At 32.9% G+C, this 13,663-nt stretch overlaps 3 protein-coding genes across 3 annotated transcripts; all 3 read left to right on the top strand.

Annotated features, from left to right (window-relative positions):
- Positions 1-183: 183 nt before the first annotated feature.
- Positions 184-1,119, top strand: LOC132723805 (complement C1q tumor necrosis factor-related protein 3-like; the record flags this gene model as incomplete). The annotated part of the gene is given in 2 exon segments (XM_060708592.1): positions 184-528; positions 967-1,119. Coding segments are annotated over 2 exon segments (467 nt in total), but the record flags the coding sequence as incomplete, so codon positions are not given.
- Positions 1,120-2,918: 1,799 nt separating this feature from the next.
- On the top strand, positions 2,919-7,007 carry LOC132723804 (complement C1q tumor necrosis factor-related protein 3-like). The gene is made up of 3 exons (XM_060708591.1): positions 2,919-3,353; positions 5,460-5,804; positions 6,850-7,007. The coding sequence occupies exons 1-3, from the start codon at positions 3,020-3,022 to the stop codon at positions 6,969-6,971; spliced, it is 801 nt and encodes a 266-aa protein (XP_060564574.1). The 5' UTR covers positions 2,919-3,019; the 3' UTR covers positions 6,972-7,007.
- Positions 7,008-10,473: 3,466 nt separating this feature from the next.
- LOC132723801 (uncharacterized) lies at positions 10,474-13,442 on the top strand. Its single transcript, XM_060708588.1, has 3 exons — positions 10,474-10,865; positions 12,464-12,883; positions 13,321-13,442. The coding sequence occupies exons 1-3, from the start codon at positions 10,511-10,513 to the stop codon at positions 13,440-13,442; spliced, it is 897 nt and encodes a 298-aa protein (XP_060564571.1). The 5' UTR covers positions 10,474-10,510.
- Positions 13,443-13,663: the final 221 nt, after the last annotated feature.

Raw genomic sequence — 13,663 nt, 5'->3', positions numbered from 1 at the left:
AAATTTGACACGATATTTTATGACTTCGTACATTTCTGACTATATTATATGTACTATTTTGGTATAAGGATAACATAGTAGAGAATTAAATTAGCAATCAAAACCTTCAAAAAGGTGTGGCTCTGTAGAAGTTGCACTATTCTTTCAACAATACATTGGAAATATTTCACATTCAATTTGCAGGATACATCAAATCTGCATCAAAGGTTAAAAGATATAATCATGATACGGTAGCTTTTTTTGCAACACTCTCTGTACATTCGCTGGATCATCTTGATGCCCAGAAAAACATCATTTATAATGAGATCCTCACAAATATTGGAAATGGTTACAACAATAGCAATGGTGTTTTCACCGCCCCTGTCAGTGGCCTCTACCTTATAACAACCAGTGTACTGTCAAGACAAGACATGGAATTCTGGGTAGTTATTGCGGTAAATGATCAGGTTATCGTAAGACTGAATGAGCGTGGGACAGATGGTAGACATGGAAGCGGGTCACAAACAATAATTCTTAGTCTAAACAAAGGTATGTTCTACTTCATCTTCATTTACAATTTCTATTATTAGCCCTTACTTTTTGTAATGCTGATTTATTACTTCACTTGTACAATCCATCCAAATACAGTGAAGCAATAAAATCACTTTACAAATTCTGCACACAACGGGAAAGATAACTAAAGGACACTCATCAAACAGGGTACACAACGTGGCAAATAACTTTAACGCACTTAACAAATTCGACACACCTCAGTGTGCAGAGAACATATTAGGCACAAAACGTGGTACAATGAACACATAGGCTAAAAAAAGGTGGAACAATTTATCAAAATGAACTTAAAATTACCTAAACGAACCTGTTTAAAGACAAAAACAGCTCAGGTGCACTTTATGGAACATAAAATGCGAAAGCAAATACTTTATCTTTAATTTCTTAAAACAAATATTAATTGTTTTATACTTTTAGGAGATGAGGTAGAAGTACAAAACGAACACACTGATGATTCCTTCTGGGGTAATAAATACTCCAGCTTTGGTGGCTATCTTCTGCAGGCGCTGGAATCGGAACCGTCTTCGATTATGGGATGAAATGTATTTTGAATAAAGTAGTAATACTTGATATTAGTTCATTTACAGAAAAAATATATATAAAAAAGAAAAAAAAAGAAAAAAAGACCACGTATCATGTATTCATATGTTTTGAATTCGATGGTATTTTTGCATTTTGATTCCAAACTTCATTACATGTGCCTTGTTTCTTTGGTTCAAAAGTTCATTTCCATTTGGACTGGAACAGACTGAAGCATTTTCCTGATAGTAAAGTTAAGTCACTGTAAAGAAGCATATAGACGCTTACGTTGATGTTTTGAAAGTTATGTAGGATTGAACTTCGGACAACAACTTTAAAAGTCTTGAAAAGTAAACAAGAGACCATTGCATTATTTTGTATTTAAAGAAACATGCCTCCAGATCCATGATAATTTTCATGAAAATTTTGAAAAACTATTTTACGGTAAAATATTGTAAAGTGAACAATTATTACATGCCACGTAAATTACCATAAACAGGTCAAAATAGTGAAAATACGCAAAATATAGACTTTTCAAAATTCCACATTTGGACGTTTCATAATAACCGCCGAATGAACACATCTTCAGATGTTTCTAAATTCAAAATTTCACCATTTGCATGTTAAAATGTTGTATTCTGCTTAAGCCGGTACTAGGGGGCCTGGACAGTAGCTTACACTTTCCAGTACTGTCAATAAACATGCTGAATAAACCGAGCCTGCAACATTTTCAATTTTGCCGAATTGGCCTTTCTTAAGGGATTCTTTTTTCTTAATATTAAAAGGTGATAAAAATACCACTTTTCTTTCTCCGCGAGACTGTGTGGAGTCTCAACCGCAGGTGACTGTGATATACGATTTGATAATTTGACATCTATTCAAAAACAACTGCAACTTATTTGAAGATTATTACAAACAATAATAATTGTTGGCAGATGTTTTACATTAAAACAGAAGACTAGGATTCTGGAAAACATGGATAATTTTGAAAGCCTGTCAAACAAAAACAAATGTACAAGATTCGAATTATAGAATATCTGCATTTACTTATGGAAAAGTGTAAACAACTAAATACTTTATGACTAGATCTCCTGTTAGACCGTTATTTTAAAGCTATAACCTGTTTTGACTTCTGAAGCAACTAAACCAATGCGAGGAGAGAATCTAGAATTAATATTATTCGATATTGTGAAAAAAACACGAGAAAATGAAGGTTACTTGGTAGATAAACATGTAAGTTCCACATTGATACCAAGGTTTAATAATTTCTAATGTGGGTAAATATCGACTAAAGATGCACCCCATGTCCGTCGGTCTAAAACAGCAACGTCTGTCAAGATGCTTGCTAAAGTTAATGAAATGACGACGCGTCATCGCACAAGATCTATAGTGCAAGAATTTCTAAAGTCGTTTCGCTCCCCCATCTTCCGTATTCACTTAACCTTTCCCCTTTGTGATTTCTTTTTGTTTTCAAAGCTACAAAAATATTTCGGGTCTAAACTTTGTTCAATCACCACGTTTCTGTAATATTCCATTGTTTTCATAGTTAACATAAACGGTTTTTAAAATGCCTTAACAGTTAGGATCCGAAATATGAGACTGAAACTTTGTATATCTGTTCGAGACGAAAACTTTGAGGGAACAAAATGCAACTTCAGTGAATCCTTTGAGAATCAAATGCACGTGCTTAGATGCATTCATATCATATTTGAACACTCCTCGTAAAACTGGTTACTAAGGCTGCGTGCAATATTTTTAAGATACTTTTTGCTAGTTTTATTGAGTACAAGCAACTGTAATATATATCCTTTATTCTCTTATCAACAACAGACAATCTATTCATATCGTAATACTTTTCACTTGCTTTAATAAGAAACAATTTCATTTTACTTCTAGATAAGAGTTTCGATTGTACGTCAGTGAATATTAAACGGAACGCCGAGGAGAAAATATGTGGTATTTACTTTCTCTTGTGATCACGCTGCTTATAAATTGCAAGTGCGTTGATAGTGCCACTGAGTCAACCATCAGTCGAGAAGAGTTTGAAAACCTTAAAACTTCACTTCACCGACAGGAAAAATTGATAGAAAAGCAAGACAGGAAAATACAAGATCTTCAGGCAACCGTTTCCCGGTGTGCAGAACTTAGTCAGCGACAAGAAAATGATATTTCACGACAGTCGGAGCAGATCCGTCAACTCATCAGCTTTATATCTGGCTTTACCGGCCAGAATAAGCGGCATGAAAACTCTGGAGACACTGTGAAAATTCCTGCAATTGAGAGAAGTAACAAGATTTCATTTATTTACCTGTATATACTATTTTCCACTATTTAATTATAAAGATTTGTTAGATTTATTAGATTTTATGTAAGACAAGTTCTAGAATTGTTGGTAGGACAGACGTTTGTAAGTAATAGAGGCCGCAATATTTGTACAATGTTCAAAAAGGGGTCAAAGACAAAAAGGTCGAGTTGCATTTGTATACCAATATCACGAGGCTGTGATATACGAAAATAAACGTCGAAAATTAAACTAAGTCGGGAAACAGGAAGTAGATGAGCGACAGACCTAAAATCAAATTCCACGATATGGGACGACTAGTCAATGCTGTATGCCAAATATCAAGAGGCTATGATGAGAAGTTGCTGAGAAAACTGCTACGAAACTTTCCTACCATTGATCATTAATGTTGAAAATTTAACTATGTCGATAAACAGGAGGAAGTGGATGACTGACAGACCTGAAATTGAATTCCACAATATGGGACCACTAGTTAATGCTGTATACCAAATATCAAGATGCTGTGATAAGTAGCTGCTGAGAAAACTGTTACGAAAAGTTTTTCCCCGCCCGTTAGCCCCCCGCCCGACATTCACCACATTGCACCTGTGCAAACCCAGCCAAATAAATATATATCGGATTATTATAAGTTATATTGATTGATATCTTATCCAATACAGAATATCTCAAAACGAGACTCTTAAAGTGGATATGGTGAACGTTATGTCAGATTAGAAAATATAGATACAATTGTTATAATGAAAGAAGAAATAATTTGCGATGTACTAAACAAAAAGAAATGCACGTTTATATTTGAATATTATAGAAGAGGGTATTAATCAATTAAATAAATCAATTTATTTCATGCTTTCCAGTGTTTTATTGTAATATATCAGATGATTATATTCTGATAAACCACTAGTGAAATTTATAAAATATAATTTTCACTGTAGCCGGACTATATCTGAATGCGGATGAAAAGAAAATCATAACTAAATGGAATAAAAGGCAGAAATAAATGCTGTCATGCGTAAATTTTGCTTCTTTAGGAAAAGAAAGTCGATGTCACCATACATCATGTTAAAATGTAACAAAATTAGAGAAATTTAACAGAACTATATTTCAAAATAAATGATGTGACGTCATGATGTGATGACGTCACAAAGGAGAATTCGCGACGTTACGCGGCAAAATCAGTAAAAAATACTTAAAATCACTTAAAAAGCATGAAATAAAAAGAAAATTTATTTGTTTTACATATAAGATTGAAATATATTTCATTCGTGAACACCAGCTATTATATTTTCACGAGTGGCGTAGCTTTTCGGTGGTTTATAGAAATATATCAGTGATATAAAAATGGTAATCGCACTGTTTGAAACAGTGAAATTACCACTTTGATAATTTCACTGTTTTGAATTTAAGCCCCTTACGTTATTTCAGTGAAATACCAGCGTGCACAGTACTGGGAACCAACTTAATGACGTGACGTCGTAAATGACGTCACATTATATTATTATTTGGCGCGCTTTTCATTCAGTATTAGGTTAAATGTCTTTTTAAAACGTTTCTTTGCATATAATAAAAAGAAATTTTGTTTAGTTTAGTGTAAGATTGAAATATATTTCACCTTGTGAACACCAAAAGTTCATATTTCACTCGTGGCTGCGCCACTTGTGAAATATACCTTTTGGTGCTCACTCGGTGAAATATATTCCGATCTTACACTGAACTAAACAAATATCCTCTATGTCGTCAACATATGAGAAGTACAAATTAAGCTGATAACAATACAGAAGATAGGTATTATACACCTAATGAATATGTTATATGTTCATTAAATTAAACCCGTGTATGTCTGATACTGAAATAACAAAAATCTGGAAATAAAGTGATCCTTCGGAAGCATTTATTACAACAAAGTTACAAGAGAATTGCAGACTCGGTTTGATTGAGTCTGTACATGAGGGATAATGAAATACGTGAACCATCCATTTTAATCGTTTAATTTTTTTTATTTCGTCTCCATGTATGTACTTCTTTATTGTCTGACAATATTTGTAAAAGGATAATGTATACTTTCAAAAAAATACCATTTCCATTATCACAGGTTATGTCAAGTCTGCACCAAAGGTTAAAAGATACGAACCAAACACGGTTGCCTTTTTTGCAACAGTCTCTGTAACTTCGTTGGATCATCTAGGGGGTCATCAAAACATCGTTTTTGATGACATCGTCACAAATATTGGAAATGGTTATAACAATCACCATGGAGTGTTTGTCGCCCCTGTTAGTGGTCTCTATCTTTTCACAACCAGTATAATGTCACAGCAGAACATGGAATTCTGGGTAAACCTTGTGGTAAATGGAAATATCATCGTAAACCTGAATGAGCGTGGGACAGATGGTAGACATGGAAGCGGGTCACAAACGATAATTGTTAGCCTTAACCAAGGTAAGCTTTATTTCAATTTCTCATCAACCTTTCATAACTACAATTATCTAAACATTAAAACAACTAAAATGCGTTTTACTTTACATGAATGTATTTATATGCGAATGCGTTTTTTCATCTTTAAATATTTCGACGAAAATCTAATAATGCAAAAGAGCTTGCTCATTGTCTTCCTGGACGAAGAACGTGGTTCTATCGATGCTGCTCATGAACATTCTTAATAATCAAAACTATATGCACAGTACCACATTTCCATCGGGGCAGGTTGAATCCTACTTGAATAATGTTGAATCACCCTTAGGATATGTTGCCTGCTTTTTAAATTTGTCTTTTGACGTCTTATCTGTGATACGCAGGCTTCGTAACCTCTGATCCCCTTTCAAAACTCCATTTTATTTAGTTCCGCCCATTGTTTTCTCGTTTAGGGCACACGCTTTTTATTACTTGGGGACCATACGTCGCTTTTCATGGAATGGCACGGAAGTGTCACATTGAAGGTTCCATGATAACCGCCGTATGAACACATCTGCGGATGTTTCTAAATTCAAAATTTTACTATTTCACGTTTAAATGTTGAATTCTGCTTAAGCCGGTGCTAGGGGGCGTGAACGGTACCTTGCACTTTCCAGTACCGTCCATGAACAGGCTCAATCAAACCGAGCCTGCAACATTTTCAATTTTGCCGTGTTGGGCTTTCTTTAGGGATTCTGTATTTATCTATTTTTTCAAATAGGTAAAACTTTCAAAGTGTTTTTATAACAAACTTACTTATACACTTCTTTGATTTTTCTTTACTTCTCTGACAAAATTTGAAGCCATCTAGATATAGGTGTATCTCGATATAAAATTTAGCCGCTAGGAATGGAGTTGATATTTTTATTCGTTTTCAAGTCACTTCAAAACCTGTATATGGAAAATGCAAAGTTTAAAAGGCATGCAAAATCTGAACACCTCCTTGCATTATTTCAGGCACGAGCGGGCACCTGATTAGAAGTTATGCTGTATGGAAAGCTTTCTCACAAAGATTGTTTCGTGTAAATTTCAGGAGATGATGTCGCTGTACAAAATGCACACAATGATGATGCTTTCTATGGTGATAAATATTCCAGCTTTGGTGGCTATCTCATACAGGAGCTTGTATCGGAAACATCTTCAATTGTCGGATAACTTACGTGTTCAATTTCAGATCATTCTGTCAATCCGTTTTGTTGTTGTTGTTTTTTTACATTTGAATTGGCAAAATGCATAAACACTGAAAAGCATTTAGCGCTAAGTGTTGGATATGGAAGTAACATATTCTTTTTTTTTAATTCCATCTTAGTTTATTTTTAAAATATCCTTGCGTGTCCCATGTGTCCTGTGTAAGAATATCAAATTTATCTTTTATAGCTCTAGGGCCTCGTTTTAGGCTAATTTCTGAATCAAGGTACCTTAACTACGTACCTTTTGTGATATGCCTGGACAGAAAATTGGTTGAGGATTTATTTTCCTCACTATTTTTAAAGATTGCATTGATGTTTTAAGGTTTGAAGTGTAGAACCCGCTTATTCAAATATTTGGAAAAATCATTATTTTCGTCGTACTGTGAATGAAAAATACTTAATTTTGTCCCCATTTTCTTTTCAAACGTTATTGACTAGTGAATAAGAGGCTCCACAAGTTATCCAATTAAAATGATATTTATTTCAAAGGTTATGAAAGAAAATCTAAACTGGACTGACTGTAACTTTACTGGATTTTTTTATTCTTTAAGCGAGTAAATTGATCACATATACTCGCGTAAACTTACTATGCGAAAGTTAGAAACCAAAAACATCCAAAGCTTAAGACTTGCAACAACAAAATTTCTTGTGAACTTCCGATGCACGAAATAGACGAAAACAAACGAAATGTAACATACATATAAATAAATTTATATTGTATATTATATTTGAACCATTTTTTTTTACAATTTGACCTTTCTTATCTGGCAAAGATCTCAATTGTTGACCCTTAATTCAGTTACATTTGGTGTATTATCAAGGTAAAACATGGAGTTCTCAGGTCATTGTTGGATGTGTATAACACTATCATTTGATTTCAAAATATCAAACGCCTATTTAAAAGTGGCATACGAGCAAAATCTATCTATCTGTTTATACGTTAAGTTATACAAGTTGGTGACAGGATTAATGGGAGAATATAGCCGGAATGAAATAAATATGACATGAGGCTCTAGTAACTTGTATAAAATTTTTATAAAAACGTAAACTGTAATTAACATGATTCTTAAGAGAACCCACACTTTTTTAGCTTTAACCAAGGTAAGCTTTATTTCAAATAAAATTTTGAACAAATTTTCTCATCAACCTTTCATAACTTGATCAAAGTTGATACAATAATCTAAACATGAAAACAACTTAAATGCATTTTACATTACATGAATGTATTTGTATGCGAATGGGTTTTTTCATCTTTAAATATTTCGACGAAAATCTAATAATGCAAAAGAGCCTGCTCATTGTCTTTCTAGACGAAGAGCGTAGTTCTGCCGATGCTACTTATGTACATTCTTTATAATCAAAACTATGTACACAGTACCACATTTCCATCGGGGCAGGTGTTTGAAATATGTAAAACTATCAATGTGGTTTTCTATAACAAACTAACTTTGACATTACTTTGAACTTGTTTTACCTCATAAGAAAACCTAACACTTTTAGACTGTTTTTACAAAAGTGCGAAAAAGCACACATAAGCAATATGAAGTCATTGCGAACACTGCAATTATGCAATTATATTATAATTATTTAGCCATTGAGTATGATGTGATATTCACCGGTAGATGACATATTTTCTGCCTGTGAAATTCACATGAATAGTGAATAGCTCACAAGTCAATAATGGTTTTATTATATGAATAGCCAAAGATTTAAAAAAAAAACTCAATAATTATATGCCTAATAATTTCTTCAATGAAGACAAGACAAACGTTGTGTTTTGTATTTCCTTAGGTTTTACTCTTTGTGTGTATTTTTCAATCTTTGCCTATTCATATAATAAAAGAATTATTGACAAGTGACGATTGAATATGATGTGATATTCACCGGCAGAAAATCATGTTGACCTCGCTTTCGCCTCGGTCAATATGTCATCTGCCGGTGAATATCACATCATATTCAATGGCTCACTAGTCAATAATTGTATAATATTACGAAAAAAACACACGAGAAAATGAAGGTTATTTGGTAGATTCATGTACATGTATACATGTAAGCTTTACATTGATACCACATTTTTTCGAATCCGTTCGCTTAAGCTGAATTCATAGCTCGCTATTCATTGTCTACTCGTATACAGTAGTCTACTCGTATACAGTAGTACAAAAATGGTTGGTAGATGAACAGTATGCCATTGTTATACGATCTTATATTAAGATTCGATGTCTCCCTGACATACAAAGTAAGACATTTTGATGAAATCTGTTTTGTATACGGACAAAATTAAATGTCTTTTTAATTAGTTATTCGTTGGTTAAATAAATTCAATCGAATAAAAATGCACTCCATGCCGTCGGCCTAAAACAGCAACGTCTGTGGAGATGCTTGCTAAAGTGAAAGAAATAGTTAATACCGATGCAAGATACACCACCGGGCAAATAGCTGATATCTTAGGCAAATCATTAGGAGCAACTCAAACCATTCTTAAACATGATTTAGATCAGAAAATCTGTGCTAGATAGTTCTCCCCATTTGCTGACAGATGAGCAGTAAAAAGTTGTTGCTTAACAGATTCTAAATTACAATGCACGGTCTTTTGCAAATGTCGTCACTGCTGATGAAACATGGGTTCATTTTATGAGCAAAAACGAAAACATTAAAACAAGATTAGGGCTGCAAAGCCGACAAAACCCCATGCATAAAAAACATCATTAGCATAAAGAATGTAGTGTATGGTATTTTCGTTACAACTAAGAGTCCTTCAATTCAGGCTGTTTTTAAAGGCAAATCTGTTAATGCGAAATATTAAAAGACAAAAGTTCTTCGAAAACGAAGCAAACGATTTATAAAACGAAAGTCCGCCACAAGTTTCGACAATGTAAAAATGTTGCATGACGAATCGTTATCGTACAAGGTGACTATAGTGCAAGATTTCCTGAAGTCGTTTCGCTCCTCCACCTTCCGTATTCACTTGACATTTCCCCTTTGTGATTTCTTTTTGTCTCAAAAGCTAAAAAATAAATTTATAGTCCAAACATTGTTCAGCACAATAACCTCGTTTCTGCAATATTTGAGTGTCTTCATAATTTATGTAAACGATTTTAAAATGCCTTAAAAGTTAGAATCCGGAGAGTGAGACTGAAAAGTATATCTTTTGTAGGTCATTACTTTGAGGGAACAAATAAAAACTTCAGTGATACCTTTGAAGAATCAAATAATACGTGCTTAGATGCATTCATATTTGAACACTCCTCATGAAACTGGTTACTAAGGCTACGTGTAACATTTTCAAGATACCTTTAATTAGTTTTATTGAGTAAATGCGAAGTGTAATATATATCCAAAATATTATCTTATCAACGACAAACATATTTTCATATTGTAATACTCATCTTTACAGTTATTTAATTTACTTCTTAAGAAACTTAAGATAACAATTGACTTTACTCTTAGATAAGAGTTTAGATTGTACGTCAGTGAAAGTTAAACAGAACACCGAGGAAAAATATGTGGCATTTACTTTCTCTTGCGAGCACGCTGCTAATAAATTGCAATTGTGTTGACAGTGCTACTGAGTCAGCCATCCGTCGAGAAGAGTTTGAAAACCTCAAAACTACAGTTAACCATCTGAAAAAATTGGCAGAAAAGCAAAGTTCCCGTAACAAAAGGCTCGAATCAGTTATAGAGAAGCAAGACAGGAAAATACATGATCTTCAAGCAATCGTTTCTCGATGTGCAGAACTTGGGCAGCGACAAGAGAAAGATATTTCACCACAGTCGGAGCAGATGCGTCAACTCGCCAGCTTTGTCTGGCGACATAAAAACACTGAAGACAATGTCAAAATTCCTGCAATCGAGAGAAGTAAAGCTTTATACTTGTATTTTCCTGTAAATTCTATTTCCAAGCTACATAATTAGCTATAAAGATGTGTTAGATTTTGTATAAGACAAGTTCTAGATTAATTTGTAGGATGGAAACAATTGTTTGATAAGAAAAACCCACGTTTATAAGTAACAGAAGGCGCATCGTGGTGGATTATTTATCATGGAATAGTACTATGTCGAAAATATTTATTTGTTTGATATTGATTTGCCAAATATTTATCAGTTTTTATATTTATATGTCAGTTACTTATTTTTTTGACAGTATTGTGGAAAATAGTTGTGATACTGATGATAACAAGTTTGAGGAAGCATGTAAATCATATAAGTATGTAGGGAAATCATGAGTTGAAAAATAAATATATTGACAATTTAGAGAGTGAGAAACGTTTAAGACATTAACATGAAATTACAAGTAATATAATAGCTAGCACGTCATTTTATAAGACCAATAATTGTGTACATCGTTTGAAGGCATACTTGCCTTTTTACGGATAATAGTAACTAATATAAAATGTCTCAAAGCCAGACTACCAAAGTACATATTGTGAAAACAACGTCAGATTATTAGTTAATGATTAGAAAATGTAGGTACAATTACGATAGAGAAAGGACGAATTGATTACTGGATATTAAACCAAAAATTCACGTATATTATAGAAAGTGTTGAGAATGGAAATTATATTACGGGTATCAAACACTGAAATATATCTATGTCGGCGTGTTGGAAGTATTTTTAAGCTGTTAACAATCCAGATGATAGGTGTTTACACATGATGAAGATGTTTAAATTTTATTTAAAGATATGAAAATGGTGAATTTAAAAGAATGCAAATGCAGTTCATTTAACACGTGTTAATCTGTTTTTGTTGTTGAAATTACATTAGCTATTAAACAACTGAATTTATTTTATCTGAGGCTCCAGATAGATGAACATTTTATAGCAGATAAAGATATTGATAAATCTTGTTTTAAAATTTTTGTTTAACAAGATTTTAAATATTGGTTGTTTTGCGACAAGGTGGTCGAAGGTTTTGTGATTCAATTGCATCACAAAAGAAAGAAAGAAAACAATGTAGATAATTTTAATTGTAGGACAATATTTAGCACATATTATAACGAGTTAGACCAAGTATCTTTTAAATTTATTCAAATGTTAAAGGTTATCAAGTATTGACTTAGAATTTTGCCCACAAAACAAAACAAATTTATCTTTATTGTGTATAATTAATTGAAAACGGATGTAGATATGCATCTTTTGAAAATGCTGTTATTGGCTATTATTGGTTAATGGTGTATTGGAAAATTTACTGCGTTATTTTTTGCAAGAGTTGGTATTACCAAATTGTTTCTTTGTTGTTCAACAAGTATCATATGATCATTTATACAAAACCGGAATGCAAGACTTAACCAGTTAAGAAGAGTTATTTTCCAGACAAAGTCATCATTTAGATTTCAATCATACTAATTCCTTTCAGGGTTTCATCTCACAGGTACATTGTAAATTCTAACTATTTTAGTAAAAGTATATTATATACTTTCAATTTCAATTAATATATTATACATTTTACATAACAGGACAGTTTATGTCTGCATTAAAGGTTAAAAGATACGAACCAAACACGGTTGCCTTTTTTGCTATAGTCTCTGTAGTTTCTTTGGATCATCTAGGGGGTCATCAAAACATCGTTTTTGATGAGATCGTCACAAATATTGGAAATGGTTATAACAATCAACATGGAGTGTTCATCGCCCCTGTTAGTGGCCTCTACCTTTTCACAACCAGTATACAGTCAAGACAAAACATGGAATTCTGGGCAGGCATTGTGGTGAAAGGACGTGTCATCGTACGGCTTAATGAGCGTGGTACGGATGGTAGACATGGACGCGGGTCTCAAACTATAATTATAAGTCTAAACAAAGGTGAGCTTTATTTCAACTTAAATATCAACGATTTTAAACTTGATCAATCAGTTAAGTTGACAAAATTACATACACGTGAAAAAACAGCTAAATGCGTTTAACATTACATAAATGCAGCGTATGCGAATGCTTTCTCTTCAACTTTCAATATTTTGACAAATGTCTATTAATGCCAAAACAATTTTTAAATGACTTTCTTTTGGTTAAACTATCTAAAATGGTCAATATGTTTTTATATTACAAACTAACTTATACACATATAGTTAAAAAGGTAAAGATAATTTGATTTACTTCACGGACAAAACTTGAAGAAATCCTGATTTGTATATTCGGATTTGGATTTTAGCCGCTGGTAATGGAGCTTATATCTTATTCGATCTGAAGTCACAACAAAATATGTATTGATAATATCAATATGGAAAATGCCAAGTTTTACTGGGTGGACAAAGACACAATCGGATCACATCCGTCTGATTCTTCTAATAGAGTACTGTATTTAATATTTATTACAGGAGATGATGTAGCTATACAAAACGAACATAATGATGATTCCTTCTTCGGTTTAAAATACTCCAGCTTTGGTGGCTATCTCATACAGGAACTTGTATCGGAAACGTCTTCAATTGTCGGATAAATATTTTCTTCAGTAAAGACCAAAGAATACTTAAATATTAGTTATGTAAATTTCATTTGCATGATTGTTTATTAGGCAGCAAATATGTGCTGCTCTTGTTCTTACTCTAAGAAACACTTTCATATGAGTTTCTCAGTAGTACAAAGCAATTCATAATAGAGAACATTCATACTGCTAAATAATAATAATAATAATTAGGTTAACCTTCTAATAATTTATCT

Source organism: Ruditapes philippinarum, unplaced genomic scaffold (assembly GCF_026571515.1).
Source record: "Ruditapes philippinarum isolate M1 unplaced genomic scaffold, ASM2657151v2 ctg7936_1_1_1_1, whole genome shotgun sequence".
Lineage (NCBI taxonomy): Eukaryota > Metazoa > Mollusca > Bivalvia > Venerida > Veneridae > Ruditapes > Ruditapes philippinarum.
This window is presented reverse-complemented; position numbering and strand designations above follow the sequence as displayed.